At 40.7% G+C, this 18,795-nt stretch overlaps 1 protein-coding gene and 1 pseudogene across 2 annotated transcripts in view; both read left to right on the forward strand.

Annotated features, from left to right (window-relative positions):
- Nucleotides 1-335: 335 nt before the first annotated feature.
- Nucleotides 336-6,503, forward strand: LOC116224211 (annotated as a pseudogene).
- Nucleotides 6,504-6,510: 7 nt separating this feature from the next.
- LOC105889570 (CD48 antigen-like) overlaps nucleotides 6,511-18,795 on the forward strand; it is a 43,937-nt gene continuing 31,652 nt past the window's right edge. The window contains exons 1-4 of one of the 2 annotated variants that reach the window (XM_031582558.2): nucleotides 6,511-6,607; nucleotides 10,642-10,938; nucleotides 11,398-11,634; nucleotides 11,810-11,908. In XM_031582558.2, the coding sequence (XP_031438418.1) occupies nucleotides 6,547-6,607; nucleotides 10,642-10,938; nucleotides 11,398-11,634; nucleotides 11,810-11,908 (694 nt within the window). In that variant the 5' untranslated portion in view covers nucleotides 6,511-6,546. The remainder of the gene's footprint in view (nucleotides 6,608-10,641; nucleotides 10,939-11,397; nucleotides 11,635-11,809; nucleotides 11,909-18,795) is intronic. The other variant, XM_031582557.2, reaches the window with a different exon arrangement.

Raw genomic sequence — 18,795 nt, forward strand, 5'->3', positions numbered from 1 at the left:
CAGAGGGTCTAGGTGAAACTAAGGGTGTCTGTGTCCGGGTTGGTGATTGTAGTAAAGTGTATTTACTATTTTAGCATTCAAGCCACTAGGTGGCAGCAGTAGTCTGGAGTGGGTGGTTGGTCTGGGTGGCAGTTGGAAGTTTACCTGCATGCTAGCAGTTGGATAAAGCTACCTGCATGAAACTGTATTGTTGGATTACGTGGTAATAAACAGATTGAACATAAAGTGGTTCAAGTTACTACAAATGGCGACGAGGATAAAAGCACAGTGAAGAAGCTTCTGTGGAAAAGTGTCACAAAACGGTTGGATAAAGGACGACGTGAACTTCTAGGAGCAACATGGCCAGTTTGGTAGGAAGCACGTTACCGTTCAATAGTCAGGAGCAATCTTGGGAAGAGTATTGTGAAGTCCAGCAACATTTTTTTGATGCCAATAAAATTGAAGAGCCAGAGAGGAAGAGGGCTATTTTGTTAAGCTCAGTGGGGAGCCAGACGTACAGTTTGATAAGGAATTTGCTCAGTCCTGCTAAACCAGGAGATAAAAGTTATGACGACCTCGTGAATCTGTTAAAGGAACACTTCAATCCAAAACCCAATGAAATAGTTCAGCGTTTCAAGCTCTTCTTCAGAGCCAGGAAATCAGGGGAAACTGTGTTGGAGTATGTTGCGGCGTTGAGGAAAATTGCGAGCGACTGCCAATATGGAGACAAGCTCACCGAAATGCTGCGAGATAGACTGGTGTGTGGGATTGGAGAGGAACAGATACAACGTCGTTTATTTTCAGTGACTGGGCTAACCTTTGATAAGGCTCTAAAAATCGCGCAGGCGATGGAAGCAGCCAACAAAGACGTGCGTGATTTGCAGACTCAGTTGTCGGAGTCCTCGTCTGCAAGCAACCAGGACGTGCACAAAATGGCTGCTGCGCGATCAGAAACTAGAAGAGAGCGCAACAGAGCATGCTACAGGTGCGGCAGTGAACAACACATGTCCAATGACTGTCGTTTCATCTCGGCAAAGTGCCACATGTGCGGTAAGGCAGGGCACATTCAGAAAATGTGTAGGTCTAGATTCTCACTGGATGTATCCTTAGATAAAAAGGGGGAAAAACAGCAGACAAGAAAATGGGGGAAAACCCAGAGAACACATCATGTCAGTGGTAGAGAAGGGAGTGAATCAGAGGAAGAGGATGTGTTTGTGATGAAGAGCATAGGAGACACTGTTATCCCAAAAGTTGCACCTCTCACCATGACATTGACAGTTAATGACAAGAAAACCAAGTTTGAAGTAGACACAGGTTGTGGGGTGACAGTAATGAATGAGGCGGATTTCCAAAAGCTGTGGTCAGGGAAAATCAGGCCAGAACTGGCAGATGGTTCCATTAAACTGAGGACGTATACAGGACAGAAAGTGGAAATATTAGGAACTGTGACTGTCGCTGTGAAACACAAGAAAACAAGGAAAGACTTGCCGCTGGTGGTAGTGCCAGGCACTGCACCAAACCTGCTTGGGAGAGGCTGGATTAAAGAACTGGGCTAAGAATGGAGCTCAATAAATCACCTGACGGGCGCAAAAGCACAAACATTGCAAGAGGTGCTAACACAAAATGAGGAAGTGTTTAAGGAGGAATTGGGTAAGCTGAGGGGGCCACCAGCAAAACTCTATGTGGACAAGGAAGCAGCACCCAGATTTTTCAAACCAAGACCAGTGCCGTATGCAATGAGAGCAAAAGTTGAGGCTGAATTGGATCGATTGCGGAGAGAGGATGTTATAGAGCCAGTCAAATACTCTGAATGGGCTGCTCCTCTGGTTCCAGTTTTGAAACCTGACAATACTGTGAGGCTGTGTGGGGATTATAAATTGACTGTTAACAGAGTGTCAAAACTTGAGCAATACCCGATTCCCAGGATAGAGGACTTGTTTGCAAACCTGTCAGGGGGAGAAAAATTTAGCAAGTTAGACATGAGCCATGCTTATCATCAAATTGCTTTAGATGAGGAGTCAAAGAAGTTTGTGACGGTGAATACTCACAAGGGGCTTTTCACCTATAAAGTATTACCTTTTGGAGTCTCTTCCAGCCCGGCTATTTTTCAGCGCACGATTGAGGGAGTCCTACAGGGGATACCACACGTGGCGATTTTCCTGGATGACATCCTGCTGACGGGCAGAAATGACAGAGAGCACCTCCACACTTTGAAAGTAGTCTTGCAGCGACTACAGGATGCAGGGCTACGACTCAAGAGGAGCAAGTGCACGTTCATGGCAAGTGAAGTGGTTTTCCTGGGCCACAAAGTGGACTCCATGGGCCTGCACCCAGTATCAGACAAGGTACGAGCCATTGAAAATGCACCACCACCATCAAATGTGACAGAGTTAAAGGCCTATTTGGGTCTTCTAAACTATTACAATAAGTTCCTGCCCAACCTATCAACTGTTTTAGCTCCTGTGCACAAGCTACTGTGTAAAGACACTGAGTGGAGATGGAGCGCAGAACAACAAGCTGCATTTGAAGAGTCAAAGAGACTACTGCAGTCCGCTGAAGTCTTGGTCCATTATGACCCTACAAAGGAAATAATCCTTTCATGTGACGCATCTCCATATGGTGTAGGAGCGGTGCTATCTCACAAAATGCCTAATGGGGCAGAGAGGCCCATAGGATTCATGTCTCGCACACTGAGCAAAGCTGAGCGCAATTACTCTCAGCTAGATAAAGAGTGCTTAGCTGTAATTTTCGGAGTTCAGAGGTTCCACAAATACATCTAGGATCATGGAAATGCTGATGCACTCAGCCGCCTGCCATTACCCGAGGTGCAGAAAGCAGAAGGGCCAGAGGAGAGAGTGCTCATGCTGGAGAATTCGGACATTACGCTGGTGTCAGCTGACCAAGTGAGATCATGGACTAACAGAGATGCAGTGCTGGCGAGAGTTAGAGAGATGGTGCAGAAGGGGTGGCCACAAGAAATGGAGGGAGAGGAGTTCAGGCCATACAATGTTAGAAAAAATGAATTAAGTGTGCAGAACGGGTGTGTGCTCTGGGGAGCACGAGTCATTGTGCCTAAGCCAGGCCGAAGTGGCGTGTTGAAGCAGTTACATCAATGCCATCCTGGGGTATCTCGTATGAAGGCGTTGGCGAGGAGTTATGTGTGGTGGCCAAGGCTGGACCAAGATGTGGAGAATGTGGTGAAAACCTGCAGCACATGCCAGGAGTACAGGCATAACCCACCAGTAGCTCCACTTCACCCGTGGGACTGGCCGGCCCGGCCCTGGCAAAGGCTGCATGTCGATTACGCAGGACTTTTCATGGGAAAAATGTTTTTTGTGCTCATTGATGCCCACTCAAAGTGGATGGATGTATATCCAGTAGTTTCTTCCTCTTCAGCTACCACCATTGAATGTTTGCGAGTTAGTTTCAGTAATCATGGATTACCAGATCTATTAGTGTCAGACAATAGTACTTGTTTCATGAGTGGGGAGTTCAAGGAGTTCCTGCAGAAAAATGGCATACGGCATACGACATCAGCACCCTACCATCCCTCCAGCAATGGTTTAGCTGAACGAGCCGTACAAATTTTTAAGCGGATGATGAAGAAGTGTTCTGAGGGCTCTTTAAGAACAAAAGTGGCAAGAGCTTTATTCGCATATAGGACAACACCACAGACCACTACAGGGTTGTCACCCGCAGAAATGTTGATGGGTCGAAAACTTCGCTGCAGTCTGGATTTGATACATCCTGACCTGAAAAAGAGAGTGCAAGACAAACAAGGTAAACTGAAAGAAAACCATGACAGGAGGGCAAGGGGCCGACATTTTGGAGAAGAGGATCCTGTCCTCACCAGGAATTTTGGCCCGGGACCGAGATGGATTCCTGGACATGTAGAGACAGCGACAGGGCCAGTCTCCTACAAGGTGAGGCTGGCGGACGGCCGAGTGGTCAGGAGGCATGTAGACCAGATCCATTCAAGAGCGTGTTATCCTGTGGAGAATCCTGAGGTAGAAGTGGGGGGCTACACTTCACCTAGTTCCGATGCAGCTCCGTCGTCAGGGCCTACTACACCAGAACTGGTAACCCCTTCTGAACAGGAGGACACAGAGACGGCGCCTGTTCCTGACAGGGACGAGAACCAAGGGACCAGTGGCGGCGCCAGAGATTTTTTTCTGCAGGTGCTATAGGGGTGCTCGGCGTTTTACCGAGGGTGCTATGAAATTAGGGTGATGGCATATGTGTCACATGGTTCTCTACTACAACACCTCCCCACCATATCGTCATATCTGTTTACATGATGTTTGCTCTCTGAAGCGCCTTTGTGGTCCGTGAAAATCGCCATACAAATCGATCGTATTATTATTATCATCATTAGGCTGCTTCCGACGGACGCGCACATAGCAGTGTTCCTCTGCGACGGTCACTGACAAAATGCATGCAGCATTGATTCCGCAATCCCAAATACTTTACTTACTTCAGTGGGGGTTAAAGTTGGCGCCAGATGACCACCAGGTCACCACTACCATGTCTGACAAATTAAACTAAACATAAATAGTTCAATACATTCTAAACTAAAGAGGGCAAATTAGAATAGCAGATAGAATGAACTAAAACAGTCAAAGAGTCAGAAATGCTTTCAAAAAGTATATATTATTTCAGGTCACAATCAATAAAAACATAGAAGCTTATGTATACCTGGCTAGCACAGACAGACTGCTCGTCCTAGGCTAGAATCTGATTTTTTTTTAGGCGGATCCAGAAAAATGCCAAAAAGAGACCGCATTCATTATTGTTACACATCTAACAAGACCGTTCCACCTTAAATCTTAAACGGTGTAAAGATGCAGGCCCCTTTTAAAAGTGAATGAAACAAAACGGTAGGCACTAAAAACCACAATTATCAGAGCTAGATCATTGTATCATTGTACAATAAAACTCTTAAAGAACAGGCAAAAATGCAAACAAAACTATGCTGGAAAAGCCATAAGCAAAACCAAAATCCGGGCAAGCCAGCAGACCAGGTGTAGCATGGCTAGCACCCTCAGTAGAGGTGTAGGGTTGATCTCTTTGACCACGACGTTCCTCTTCTTCTAAATCAGATTCAGATACTCCTTGCATTTCTTCTTCTTCTTCAACGTCACATGATTCTTCTACACGTGGAATTTTGGGTATCAAAAACCGATCCATTACTGTGAATTTGTTGATACTACAACAACGACTTTGACAGTGCACTAGCTCTCGTTCTCCTTCAATCGTCAGGAAACGTCAACGTTCACGCATGCGACGTGTCTGTGTCGTGCTACGTGAATAATCTGTTCATTTCAATCTGTTATTATTTTCTTTTGTGATTGAAATATTATTATCACACAATAAATTAAATTAAGAACGCAGAATTAAATAAAATAACAATAATAAATAAACCATTATTTTCTTGGGGGTGCTATGGCTAATCCAGGGGGAGCTATAGCACCCCCTAGCCCCCCCCTGGCGCCGCCCCTGCAAGGGACTGGGGGAAAGGGTAGAGAGTCCTCATGCAGGGGGAAGACACTCATCACGCTTGAGACGGCCTCCTGCATATCTGGAGGACTTTGAGACATACTGAAAATGAAGATGCACACACTGGATATACACTGACACATAATTGTGTGATGGACTGACAAGGACTGATAACACACACAAACACACACACTGATATACATAAAAGAAATAATAATAATAATAATGAATAATAATAATAATTCTGTTCTGTTCTGTAAATTTAGTAGGTACAGTGCTGTTGGAGAATACTTGAATACTTGAATACTTGGGTGTTAAGTAATTTACCTCATTAAGATTTTGTTCCTGCTTAAAAGGGGGGATATGTAGTAAAGTGTATTTACTATTTTAGCATTCAAGCCACTAGGTGGCAGCAGTAGTCTGGAGTGGGTGGTTGGTCTGGGTGGCAGTTGGAAGTTTACCTGCATGCTAGCAGTTGGATAAAGCTACCTGCATGAAACTGTATTGTTGGATTACGTGGTAATAAACAGATTGAACATAAAGTGGTTCAAGTTACTACAGTGATAGACTAGGTGGCACTCCCAAGGCTTGTCACTGTGACAATATTATCTTTGTAAGAAAAAGGATGTTTGTCAGATGGTTCAGGCAGCAATCTGTCTTTAGGACCATTACACATCTATGTCCTGTTTCCATACCCATCTTAATCCCAGTAGGTCCACAGCCAACATAGATATCAGAAATCAGGGAAAGAGTAATCTGGCTGTTACAAATTTGATTGACAAACTACTTTTGTCTATAACAGACTGACATTTTGAACGTAGCAAGCTGATGCCATCACAGGTGTTGCCTGTGAGTTTCATCGGATGTTTCAACTGACCCCTTACCCGGTCTCCCCTAGTACTGGGTGCTGTGAAATATCCAAGCGGTTTTGAAAACACCTGTTTTAACACCTTATCTTATCTCCTACACATGTTGTAATACCGTATCTGGTCTTAGAGGTGTGGCCAAATGTTCCGGTCCTCTGCTGAACTTTAACTTTAACTTTGACAGCCATGAGCACTGTCAACGATCATGACTGAGAGATTTCTGAAGATGAGGATTATTTTCTGCATTATTTTCAGTCTGTTTCACGGTAAGCGATATGCTTGATATGTTAACAAAATGTAATCTTACAGGCTATCAGTAAGCTTAGTGCACAGCCTAATGCTCATGAATGTTAGGAACACTAATTTGATGTTTGTGGACTCACATACAATGACAAAATGCTCTAGATCCTGTCGAACTGGCTCAGCTGATACCCAAAATAATTTCAATCACTTTTGACTGTTTGCGTTTAATCCTCCCTAAACCGTTTTCTAAAATATAGTGCAAAACTTGAATGATGAAAAGGTCTATGATTAAATAGTTGTGTCGGAGAGGAGAGTTGTTTTGTAGAGCGCAAATGGAAGAAGCATTGGGGGGACTTTATCCCCAGGTTGAGCAAGATAAATGATAAGCCTGCTGGTAAATAAACCTTTAGAACATACTGTAGGTCACATAAAAGTAAAGCACTGCAATATATAGTGTTTAGGCTGATATATTAGTAGCAGAAAAGGAATTTACTATTCATTATCATGTTTTCATTAGTATATAATCACCTGGGACCAGTGGCGATTTTAGCCTGAAATTTCTGGTGGGGCAATTTTGTATGACGTCATGTCACCGTAACAAAACTAGAGGTAGCTGATTATTATAAGCAGTAGGCCTATATAGACCAGTAAGATATGCTATGGGCTGCATTTTGAGTGCCAGTAGGGAGCAGAAATCCTATTTCAAATACATTTCACCTGCTTCAGCGCGACACAAAGATGTTGCCTATAATACAGCATTAAAGTAAAATGATTGCAACAAAGTAAAAAGATTAGACAGACACATAGCTCAAATAACTTGCATAATTTATTAAGCTTGTGGCACACGTGTGGTATACAATATTAAGCAAAAGGCACAACTGAAACAAATAACAGCAACAAAACATGCTGCTAAATGAACGAAACTTTGTTCTTGCAGATTGTATTAATAGATCCATCAGCTCCAAAAAAAAAAAAGTTTGACTCACAGAATCGTAGTGTCTTTGCAGCCTGGTGTCGCCCTTGCACATCGTCTCAAAGTTCGCACTTCCCACAGAGCTTTATGCACGATATCAGCCTCCCCAGTACATAACGATTCTCCTCCGTCTGTTTATTGTGCTCTAAAATGTTCCGCTGTTATGCCCTATCTAGCTGCGCCAATAGTCGCAATTGATTATGGGGTTTACAGCTTTCGTGTTTCACTGTTCTTTCTGCCAGATGCTTCAGGTCTTTGAATCCATCCGTTGTCCGAACTGAGTCTGCATTAGTACCAATTCCAAAAAGAAGGCATGGGAGACAGAACTAGGGTTGCCACCTGGACATATCAATGACACAACATACCACGACCCACCTGCATGAACAAAAAGGTCCCTTAGACATCTGACCGAAGCGACAGAATTGTCTTTTGTGCAGATTGTATGCACTGAATATTTTAAACATCAAGTATTCTCATGAGAGGAAACAGCTTCCCTGATTCCTTAGATACTGGTGTGTGCATTGCTTGTGCTTGCCTTCTCTACTTCTCGGCTAAACACATGAGTAGAGGGATGACATTAGAGTTGCCTTTAACATACTTTGGCATCACATAGCCTCCTATACTTAATGCATCTGTCAGATAGGCCTTCTGGATGTAATCATTTTCTTACCTGGTCTTCCATTTATATTTTGTGTTTCCCTTTGCTGCAACTATCAGTGACCTCGATCAGTGACCTCACAGTGTTGTTAAGGATATGACACTCGCAATTGCCCTTCACAATGCGTGGGTTAGCTGCTCTGAGTTTCTGAAAGACAGCTGTGCCACCCATAATTAACTGATGCATTATCTGCACCATATACGTATACTGATTTGGTTGATTGAAAGTCCATTGCTCTCAGGAATAGTCACTATTTGTTTAAATATGGCTTCACTAGATTTGTCAGGGTCATCATAGAATTCTAACAAGCCATAGGCTACTTGACACCTTTGGAGGCACTGAAATACTGGACCCTGTCGGGAAACAATTTTGTATGGCCAGAGTTGGACGCGTCAGAACATACTGAAAAGTAGTGCGGTCTCTGGTTTGTCTGGTAACTTGAACACGATTCTCATTTTTTTTTTTTTTTAGCATGGCCATCCAAAGCAGATATCCCTTAATGCTTAACGAGAATCTTAACTGAGCATAGGGAACATGTAGCAGAAAGTGGATCGCCTGGGGTTGGTATTAGCCATTTGGAGTAATTTTCGTTTTTCATCCAGTCATTATTAAAACAAGTGTTACGCTTCATTTTCTTTTTAACTGGCCTGTCAGTCCCAGTAGTGCCATCCTCGTCCTCAGTCTCCCCTCCCATGTCAACGTTGTTTCTATTCAGAAGAACCTAGTTACAGTAACTTGCAGCAAGCGATTCAACTTCTTCTCTCACACGCCCTCCATTGAATTGCGAGAAAGGCTATTCTACATCACACCCCTAGTGGCCGTGCATTCTGCGCACGAGAGAGAGAGATTGAGCACAATGAGATACAACGCATATTTTGAGTGTATGGACGCGCAGAAAAAAATATTTTATGATCAGCAATGTTCATGTTGACAGAACCCATGAAAAACCGGGACATTCCGTGTCCCGGGAGAATTTAGGAATATTCCGGGACAGGCTACAAAAAAGAAGGTCAATCCCGGTAAAACCGGGACAGGTGGCAACACTAGACAGAACAGTGCTCGTTTTGATGTGCTAGCTGTTCTGCCATCTCTTTCTGTCATAAAAGTTCGAGTCGCTTTCTGACCAGGCTGCAGCAGGATCAAGTCGTCTGGTCTGTGTGGACCCAAACGTTTGATTTTTGAATTTTTCTTCCAGCGGCAATGTACTAAATTGCACCCTCAACAAATAATCTACGTTATTCATTGTATGAATTAAAAAACACTTCCAAAATATTCGAAATCTAGCGATAGCTAACTAGCTGTAACGTTACTGGCATTGATCTGACTGTATGTTTTTTTTTTCTTAGTCACAGGGTACAGGTCTCGCGGTTTTCGCATTATTCCAGTTTAGTTGCCAGGCAGATTTCGTGGGGCACATCTGAAAGTGCCCCACCGCTCAATGTTAACTTTGGCCTGTGTGGTTCAAGCTCATTGGTGTTTCCATGGTAACGGTGGGGCGGAAAGGGAGGGACAGCGGAGAGCAGCATTTCACAGAGCAAGCACACAGACAGAAAAACACGCAAATCAGATTACTCCAAAACAAGACTATAATGGTTGTGAGTCAAGTTTATTCACACACATATTCACGCTACTTTACATATATATATATATATATATATATATATTGCCGCGAAGTACGAATGTATTGAGCTTTCTGCACAACAGCGTCATCTGGACCTGCCCCTAATGTAGAAACGCCACTGCCTGGGACTACAAAGTGTTGTGTTTCCGTTAGCTTAGAATGAGTCCACAGCTACATAGGGAGCAAGTCCGCCATGTTGCACCATCATGTTTCAATTGTAGCCCAGAACAGGCAAACCAAAACACTGGCACTAGAGAGGGCCTTTCACCTTTTTATGGCACCTGATGGCCACCATAGCCTCTCCTACACACTTGGGAAAGGAGAGAATCACAGACTGTGCCTTTAAAGAAGTTGCCTTGGCTTAATGTTAACCCTTTCAACAACTGAGTAGCAACTAACACTCAAAGCAATTGATCTTATATGGCTGTTTATTATTTAAATGTATACTGAGTGATTGTATTTTACTGTAAATCTCCAAGACTTTGTGCTGCCTATCTCCAATAAAGGGCAACTGATTCACCACATGTGCCATAAATACGGCTGCAACTCATGAGACAAGTCAAATAGACCACAGGTCAATCAAAAACTGTCCAATAACCATGCTCTCTATCTAGTCTTTTTGCACTTTGTGTTTTGGTCAAAACTAGAAAATGTCCTTGGATAATGATATATCCTGTGGAAATGTTTGCTTGCATTTTTTGTATTTGTTTAACAATAGCTTGAAACAGTCATTTCTCATCAAACATTGGATTCATAATAGGTGCATCTTTGACCCCAAATTATTTCTGATATACGTTCTTTTCAGGTACATCCTCAAAAACCATCAATGTTGCCACTAATGGAAAAGTCACATTACAGCCCCTGGTTGAAGGAGAGATTGAAAGCATTTTGTGGAGGCACAATGGCAACAAGATGGTGGAGTGGGACAACAAGACTGTAAACGTCAGGGAATATTTTAAATTCAAGGGGCGGACTAAGTTGGACGTAAAAACTGGGGATGTAACCATTATACATCTGGCCAAAGACGACAGTGGATTGTATGATACAGTGTTGATAATTCAAGGAAAGTTAATCAGCATAAGGCACAGAGTTGAAGTAATTGGTAAGCACAACAAGCTTTATTCAAGCTTTACTATGTCAGTGGCTAAAACAAGCGGTTTACTTTGATGCAGATTCTTGCCCTATGAGATTACATTGTATAGCCATGTTGCAGTTGCCGGCTATAGCGTTCTAATTCAATACTGGACTAATTTCGATTGTTAATTGTCCTTAGTAAAGGTTTACAGACGATAAAAATACCTGTATTTGTGTATGTGTATGAGATGTATGTGATGTTAAATGATATAATATTCAGGCTCAGTTTGATGGACTTTTATGACTCTCAAACAATTCAAGCAGTAACACAAATAATCCTTATAACCAGAAAGATCAGATACATATATTAACCATGATTCTGAGTGTGAGTTATGCATTTTCTGTTATTAAACTGTACTCCTGTACCATCTATCACAGTGAGATGTTAGATCACACAAAATACTTTTGTAACATTTGATTGTTGTAGACCCTGTCACTACAGCAAAGGTCACCTGCCCAAGCAATGCAACACTACACTGTGAGGCAAAGGGTGACTTTCTGGACTACAGCTGGTTTGGGCCTGGACTACAGACTGCAGAGATGAGGGGTCAGACTGGACCACAGATCAGTAAGGAGAACCAGGACTCAGTCTACACCTGTGTGGTGCACAACCCAGTTAGTGACAGCAGTGTGACCTACCATGCCAGTGACTGCTTTACCTCAGGTGATTACTTCCATTTCATGATATAACTATCAACAATCCTCTTACTGAAGTGTGATGGTATTGCTGTTAGTTCCACCTCGTAAAGGCTATTACATGTTACATGACCACATTGAACTTTAAACAAAAACTCCTCACAGCAGATATAACAATAACAGTCATTCTGTTGTAAACACAGGATATCATCAGCTCATCCTAGGTGTAGTGTGTGCTGTTATTGGAGTCATTGGTGCTGCTGCTGGGTTGGGCTATTACTGCTACAAGATCAACTCAAGAGGTAACTCTCTCCAAACACAAACTATTATATGTGATTAAATATGTAGACTGAAGATTACTCTAAATGAATTAACGTAATGTATATTTATCTGAATAACAGGGCAGAAACACACTGGAAATGAGAACAAACGTGACACAACTGGAAATATTACAACTAACCAAAAGACGGAAGAGACTGTACTACTGCTCCCTGGAAAACATCAAGCTTCATCTTGTGCAGTAACACAAAATACCTCCGATCAATCCTTAAACTCAGTTGAAGGAGAACCTAGAGTTAATGTTCAAGGCAAGGTAAGATATTCCGAACAAAAGCCTCTAATGATCCCAACAACTTGTAATGATCCTGTGAATGGACCGGGCCCCTTTAAGGACTCAGACTCTGCACCAAAGCCTGATGAGAGTGCTGATCCTGATCATCATGCAGATCCCTCCTCTGGATCACCCAGACAGTCTGAAGACGCTGATCATACATTTAGTGATGACAGTAAGTCCCCTCCTTTCCACATGAGGAACGTGGAGGGCACGTGTGATTGTGATCAATCTTCAAACTCAGGTGAGGATAGACCTTCTTTGCATGATGAAATGAAACAGCATGAAGAAATGAACAGCAATCCCACAGGTGTAAAGAGAACAACAACTTCTGATGTTTCCGATGAAGATGAACCTACAGGTGATGTTCAAGGAAATGTAAAACAATCTGCTGAAATGGCTGAATTGGCCCTGACACATATAAATGTGTACCAACACAAGGCCTTTTCCAACATATCAATTGAATGGCTGGAATTTGTGAAGAGTCACAGAAATGTACAGGTGAGCCATGATGAGAGTCCGGAAGTACGATCACATAACACCCATTCTACACACTACTACACTGGCTCCCTGTCTCATTCCGTATTGACTACAAAGTCCTACTACTCACCCATCAATGCATAAATGGTCATGCACCCCCCTACCTACAAGAACTCATCACTCCCCAAACATCCAACCGCACCCTCAGATCCACAAACAGCTCGCTCCTGCGGGTCCCAAACACCAAGCTCCGCACCATGGGCGACCGGGCCTGGGCTGTTTTAAGACTGGCCTAAAAACCTTTTTATTCAGAAAGGCGTTTCTTACTTTTTAAATTTATTTTATTATAGGTTGTTTTTAACTATGTTCTTACTATGTACTGTGGCACCCTGAGATTCAGGTGAATGTAGAGCGATCCAGTTGTCTATGTCCAGAAAAAGAGTTGAGACACAATCATGTCTGGGAGGGTTCGGCAAAACGTAACACTTTTGAAAAAACTACTTAAGGCTAAACCGCTACAGAGGCGGATCATTTTATAAACAGCATCAGAAGAGTTAATCCTGACTCTGTGTGAAGTGGCATTAAACATTCTCTGTGGTACTATACCCCTAACAAGTGGTCAATATAGAATATTGGAAAAGAAGAAGACGGTGATCAAGCTTATAGCTGATAAGAAAATTGGTGTACGTAAGAAAAGACGAATGATTAATCAGCAAGGTGGTTTTATTCTCCCTCTCCTGAGTGTGGAAATACCTTTTATAAGTAGTCTAATTGCCTCAAGAAAATGTATTTAGTCCCCCAGCGCCAGTTGGATAGATTAAAGAATAATGAAACACCAACCACCCTAAAACAGACTGCAGAAAACGAGTTTGATGCATCTATATAAAATGCTTTGAGTAGATCAGATATGGATCAGTATGAAAAAGCTAAACTGTATACAGGATTGTTGCAGAGATATTTGTCACTGGTTAAACAGGGGGCTCTCGAGACAAATACTTTAACATTGAGTTTACCCCAAACTCCAGTCAACAGTGGCCCCGTTACACCTTTAACAGCACCAGTTACAAACACTGGTATGAATGGTTACACCATGGTTGTAGAATTTTTTTTAAATATACCATTGAGATGTAAAAAGAATGCACAGTATATATTAGAAAAAATGCTTAACTCTCAAGATACAGCATCTTGGAGTGAGACGGGTGAATTTGTTTTCAATGGGTTGGTCGTCCCTGGTACACATATATTTGATTTGGTAAAAAGTGCCAAAGCTCCTCAGACGATTCGACGGAGGCCTCAGGGTTGGCGCGAATTTCTGAGTGCCATTGCAAAATTAAATAAACCACTTTCCACAGTTCCAAATAAACAAGTTCAACAGGTAGTCGAATCTTTGAAAAGAACTGTACCCCCCAGTTATTCTACCCATGTCAGAGGTTTAGAAAGACCAGAGTTTTTATCACCTGATGTAGATACCTCGAGATGGCTTTTGTTTTAAATATGTATTGGTGATTGTGTGTACTTATGTTGTATAATACAAAATAAAAAACATTTTGTAAACACTGTTATTATGTGTATTTTGTTCATAACATAAAATGTAACAACTCATTACGGTATATGTCCTTGTGTCATGATCATATACATTTTTATAAATAAATACACTTAAACTGTTGGTATTGTCTTTGTCTTTGTTTTATTTGATTAGAAAACTTTGCACCAGACTGTACATGCTGGACACAATATAACATATTAGAACTACATTTACATGGTTGTAATTTTTTCACAAATGCTGAAACCATATTATCATTTCTAAACAAGTCATCAGAATATTTTAACATTACATCGGCAGTTTAAACCACTCAACATGTTATAGAGGAAGAAAACACAATGCTCGCCACATGTGATGGATGCGTAGTCTTGGACATGTCTGTTTGAAAATTGTAGGTTTGAACCGTTAGTTCTTAAAAATGAGTAGATAGATGTTAGAATAGCTTAGAGTTTGGTTTGTTACCAAAACTATCGAAAAAACAGACTGCACCGGTAGTTGTTATGTATGCAGCTAGCCAATGTTCACCAGCCATGTCCGAACTATGCGTGTTGATTATTACACATAAACTATTACATTTATAGTGTTTGGTAGCGGCTGCCTGAAACAGGTTTCTAACCTAATGTTACCCGAAAGATATTAATGACAGATGTTGACCACACTCTTCGCAGGGTTCAGCGCTGGCGTGACACATGCAATAATCTGGTATGGTGATAAATAACTGTGAGTGAAAGAGATACAGTACAAAGCAGCTTTGGAAATAAAGACTTCTAAGATATAAGTTCATATTGGCAACATGATGAAATATTTTGTCTGTATTGTTTACAAAACATGACAAAAGGACTTGCCTTGCACTGACATATTCATTGATGTTATTATTTACTTTTGAAGAATAAACTAAGAATAGACACCCACTATGGTGTAGTTACGGCATTTTACAGTCATCCTAGATAAGATAAGATCCTACTAAAATAGGGCCTGCTATTGTGAGAAGGGCAGGATACACCACTCACTGCCCAGTAGGCTTGTGTTGCAGCCTGCCACTGACAGACAATGAGATGAAATCTCCCATTTGTGTGTGTGCCTACATTACTTAAAATGTTCCTCTTGTCTGTATACTGCTACAGTTGAAGTTATTATCGTGTTAATCATCATTAGTTTGCAGTTATAGCTGCTTATTATCAGGAAGGCTTAAATGTCATGTGACTTGCTGCAGTTATAAGGAACAGGAACTTTCATGGCTACCATCACTGGCACTTCTCTATGTAGAAAGCGCTTCTAACGGGAAAGATTATCTTTCTGCAGTTATAACATTGTAAAATCTAAAAAAAATCCTCTAAAACTTCATTTTTACACAAATTACCTGAATGTCTGAATTCTGTTCTAAATTGTAAATGTACATAAATTTATACACATGACGTCCAATGTACTCCTGGGCATAGTCAGTCTCTCTTTCTCACTGCTGCCATGCATAGTCATTCAATGTAACTTTAGGTGCCACCCACCCCAACACCTGCATTTACTGCCCCCAGCCACATGGAGAGCTGGATGTCATTAAGCTGTCGTTAAACTCTCTGTGGTTAAACTGAGTGACAGATGTAGGTCTAGGTGAAACTAAGGGTGTCTGTGTCCAGGTTTGGGAAGGACTAGGTGGCACTCCCAAGGCTCGTCACTGTGACAATATTATCTTTGTAAGAAAAAGGATGTTTGTCAGGTGGTTGAGGCAGCAATCTGTCTTTAGAGCCATTTCACAACTATGTCCTGTTTCCATACAATCTTAATCCCAGTTGGTCCACAGCCATGATAGATATCAGAGATCAGGGAAAGAGTAATCTGGCTGTTACAAATTTGATCGAAAAACGACTTTTGTCTATAACAGATATTGAGACTGACATTTTGAACGTAGCAAGCTGATGCCATCACAGGTGTTGCCTGTGAGTTTCATCGGATGTTTCAACTGACCCCTTACCCGGTCTCCCCTAGTAGCCTACTGGGTGTTGTGAAATATCCAAGGGGTTTGAAAACTCCTACACCTGTTGTAACACCTTGTCTTATCTCAGAGGTGTGGTCAAATGTTCCAGTCCTCAGTTGAACTTGAACTTCGACAGCCATGAGCACTGTCAACAATCATGACTGAGAGATTCCCGAAGATGAGGATTATTTTCTGCATTATTTTCAGTCTGTTTTACGGTAAGTGCTATGCTTGATATGTTAACAAGATGTAATCTTATAGGCTATCAGTAAGCTTAGTGCATAGCCTAATGTTCATGAATGTTGAGAATCCTGATTTCATGTTTGTGGACTCACTCATATCAAAATGCCCTTGATCCTGTCGAACTGGCTCACCTGATACACTGTAAGCCCCAATAAGTTGAGTTTACTTAAAAAATTTGAGGAAAGTGGTTGCCTTAAAAACATTGAGTAATGTCTAATGAAAACTTGAGTACAATTAACTTAAAATCCATTGCAATATCAACTGCTTTGCATAGTGACTACACTTAAAGCATTAAGTTCAATGAACATTAAAATTCCAAGTTGATTCAACTTAAAATCTATTGCAATACACTAAGCCCAGATAAGTTGAGTTTACTTAAAAAAATTGAGGAAAGTGGTTGCCTTAAAAACATCAAGTGATGTGTAATGAAAACTTGAGTACATTTAACTTAAAATCTATAGCAATATCAACTGCTTTGCATAGTGATTAAACTTAAAGCATTAAGTTCAATGCACTTAATTCCGAAGTTGATTTCACTTCAAATAAAATCGCTAAAAAAATCGCTTTGCATAATTACTACACTTAAGTGTGTAAGTTCAATGCACTTAATTACAAGTTCAAAATGACAAGTTTTTTATTTCACTTTTATTTCAACACTTTAGAAAACCAAAAATACAAAAACGTAAAAAATAAATACAAAAATAAACGTTTTTTTGTATTATTGCAACCAGTTAGCACCTACTCGCAAGCTTGCATCTTGTGGCAGCTTGCATTTCCCCAAATTAGGCATAACCTGAACGTACACAGACATTCCTGATATAAACATGGAAAAGGCTCTGTTCTTGCTTAACTTCCATGTTTTAGTCTATAATGTTTAAATAGCTGTGCTCTCTTTTCACAGCTATGAGGACAGTACTTGCACTTCCAAAACATTGTAAAAAAACAAGAGGAGCGATTCAATTAAACATGCTCCGCATTCAAGTTGTGACCACGTTAGGTTAACCACGGCTGATTTGTAGTTTGGTTTTTTGCCAAATTAATTACAGACTTCATTTACTTAATGCTTTTCAGCTGTCAAGAGCATTCACATTCCCACAATGCACTCTGGTCATGACTAAAACTCAGTAATTGAAAGCCGCTTAACTTAAGTTAACACTTAGGTTATTCACTAATTCGACTTTATCTACAAAGTAGTAGAATATACTTAGAATTTTTTAGTAATGTCATCACACTTAGTAGAATATACTTAACATTTGGTAGTAATATCATAAAACTTGAATTCTTTAAGTGAATAAAACTCAGTAATTCAAAGCCACTTAACTTAAGTTAACACTTATGTTTACTCATTCGACTATATCTACAAAGTACTTAGGATTTTGTAGTTATGTCATCACACTAAGTAGAATATACTTAACATTTGGTAGTAATGTCATAAACTTAAATTCTTTAAGTGAAAAAAACTCAGTAATTTAAAGCCATTTCACTTAAAGTTATTCACACATTCGACTATATCTACAAATTGGTAGAATATACTTAGAAACTTGTAGTAATGTCATCACACTAAGTAGAATATACTTAACATTTGGTAGTAATGTCATAAACTTAAATTCTTTAAGTGAAAAAAACTCAGTAATTTAAAGCCATTTCACTTAAAGTTATTCACACATTCGACTATATCTACAAATTGGTAGAATATACTTAGAAACTTGTAGTAATGTCATCACACTAAGTAGAATATACTTAACATTTGGTAGTAATGTCATAAACTTAAATTCTTTAAGTGAAAAAAACTCAGTAATTTAAAGCCATTTCACTTAAAGTTATTCACACATTCGACTATATCTACAAATTGGTAGAATATACTTAGAAACTTGTAGTAATGTCATCACACTTAGTAGAATATACTTAACATTTAGTAGTAATGTTGTAAAACTTATTTTTTTAAGTGCACTGTAATTAAATTGTTTACGTGCAGTAGACTTGATAAGAAATTGGGGCTAACAGTGTACATCCCATAATAATTTCAATCACTTGTGGATGTTTTCGTTCAATCCTCACCAAACTGCTTTCTGAATTATTATTAAAAAACTTGTATGAACCAAAGGTCTATGATTAAATAGTTGTGTCGGAGAGGAGAACTGTTTTGTGGTGTTTAAACGGAACAAGCATTGGGGGGGGACTTTGTCCCCAGGTCGAGCGAGTCACATAATGTGCCTGCTGGCAAATAGTCCTATACAACATACTGTAGGTCACATAAAAGTATGTCACATGGGCTGAAGCACTGCAATATATAGGGTGTAGGCTGATACTGTATCTACAGTAAGTAGCAGAAAAGGAATATAGT

Source organism: Clupea harengus, chromosome 16 (assembly GCF_900700415.2).
Source record: "Clupea harengus chromosome 16, Ch_v2.0.2, whole genome shotgun sequence".
In the NCBI taxonomy this organism is placed as follows: Eukaryota; Metazoa; Chordata; class Actinopteri; order Clupeiformes; family Clupeidae; genus Clupea; species Clupea harengus.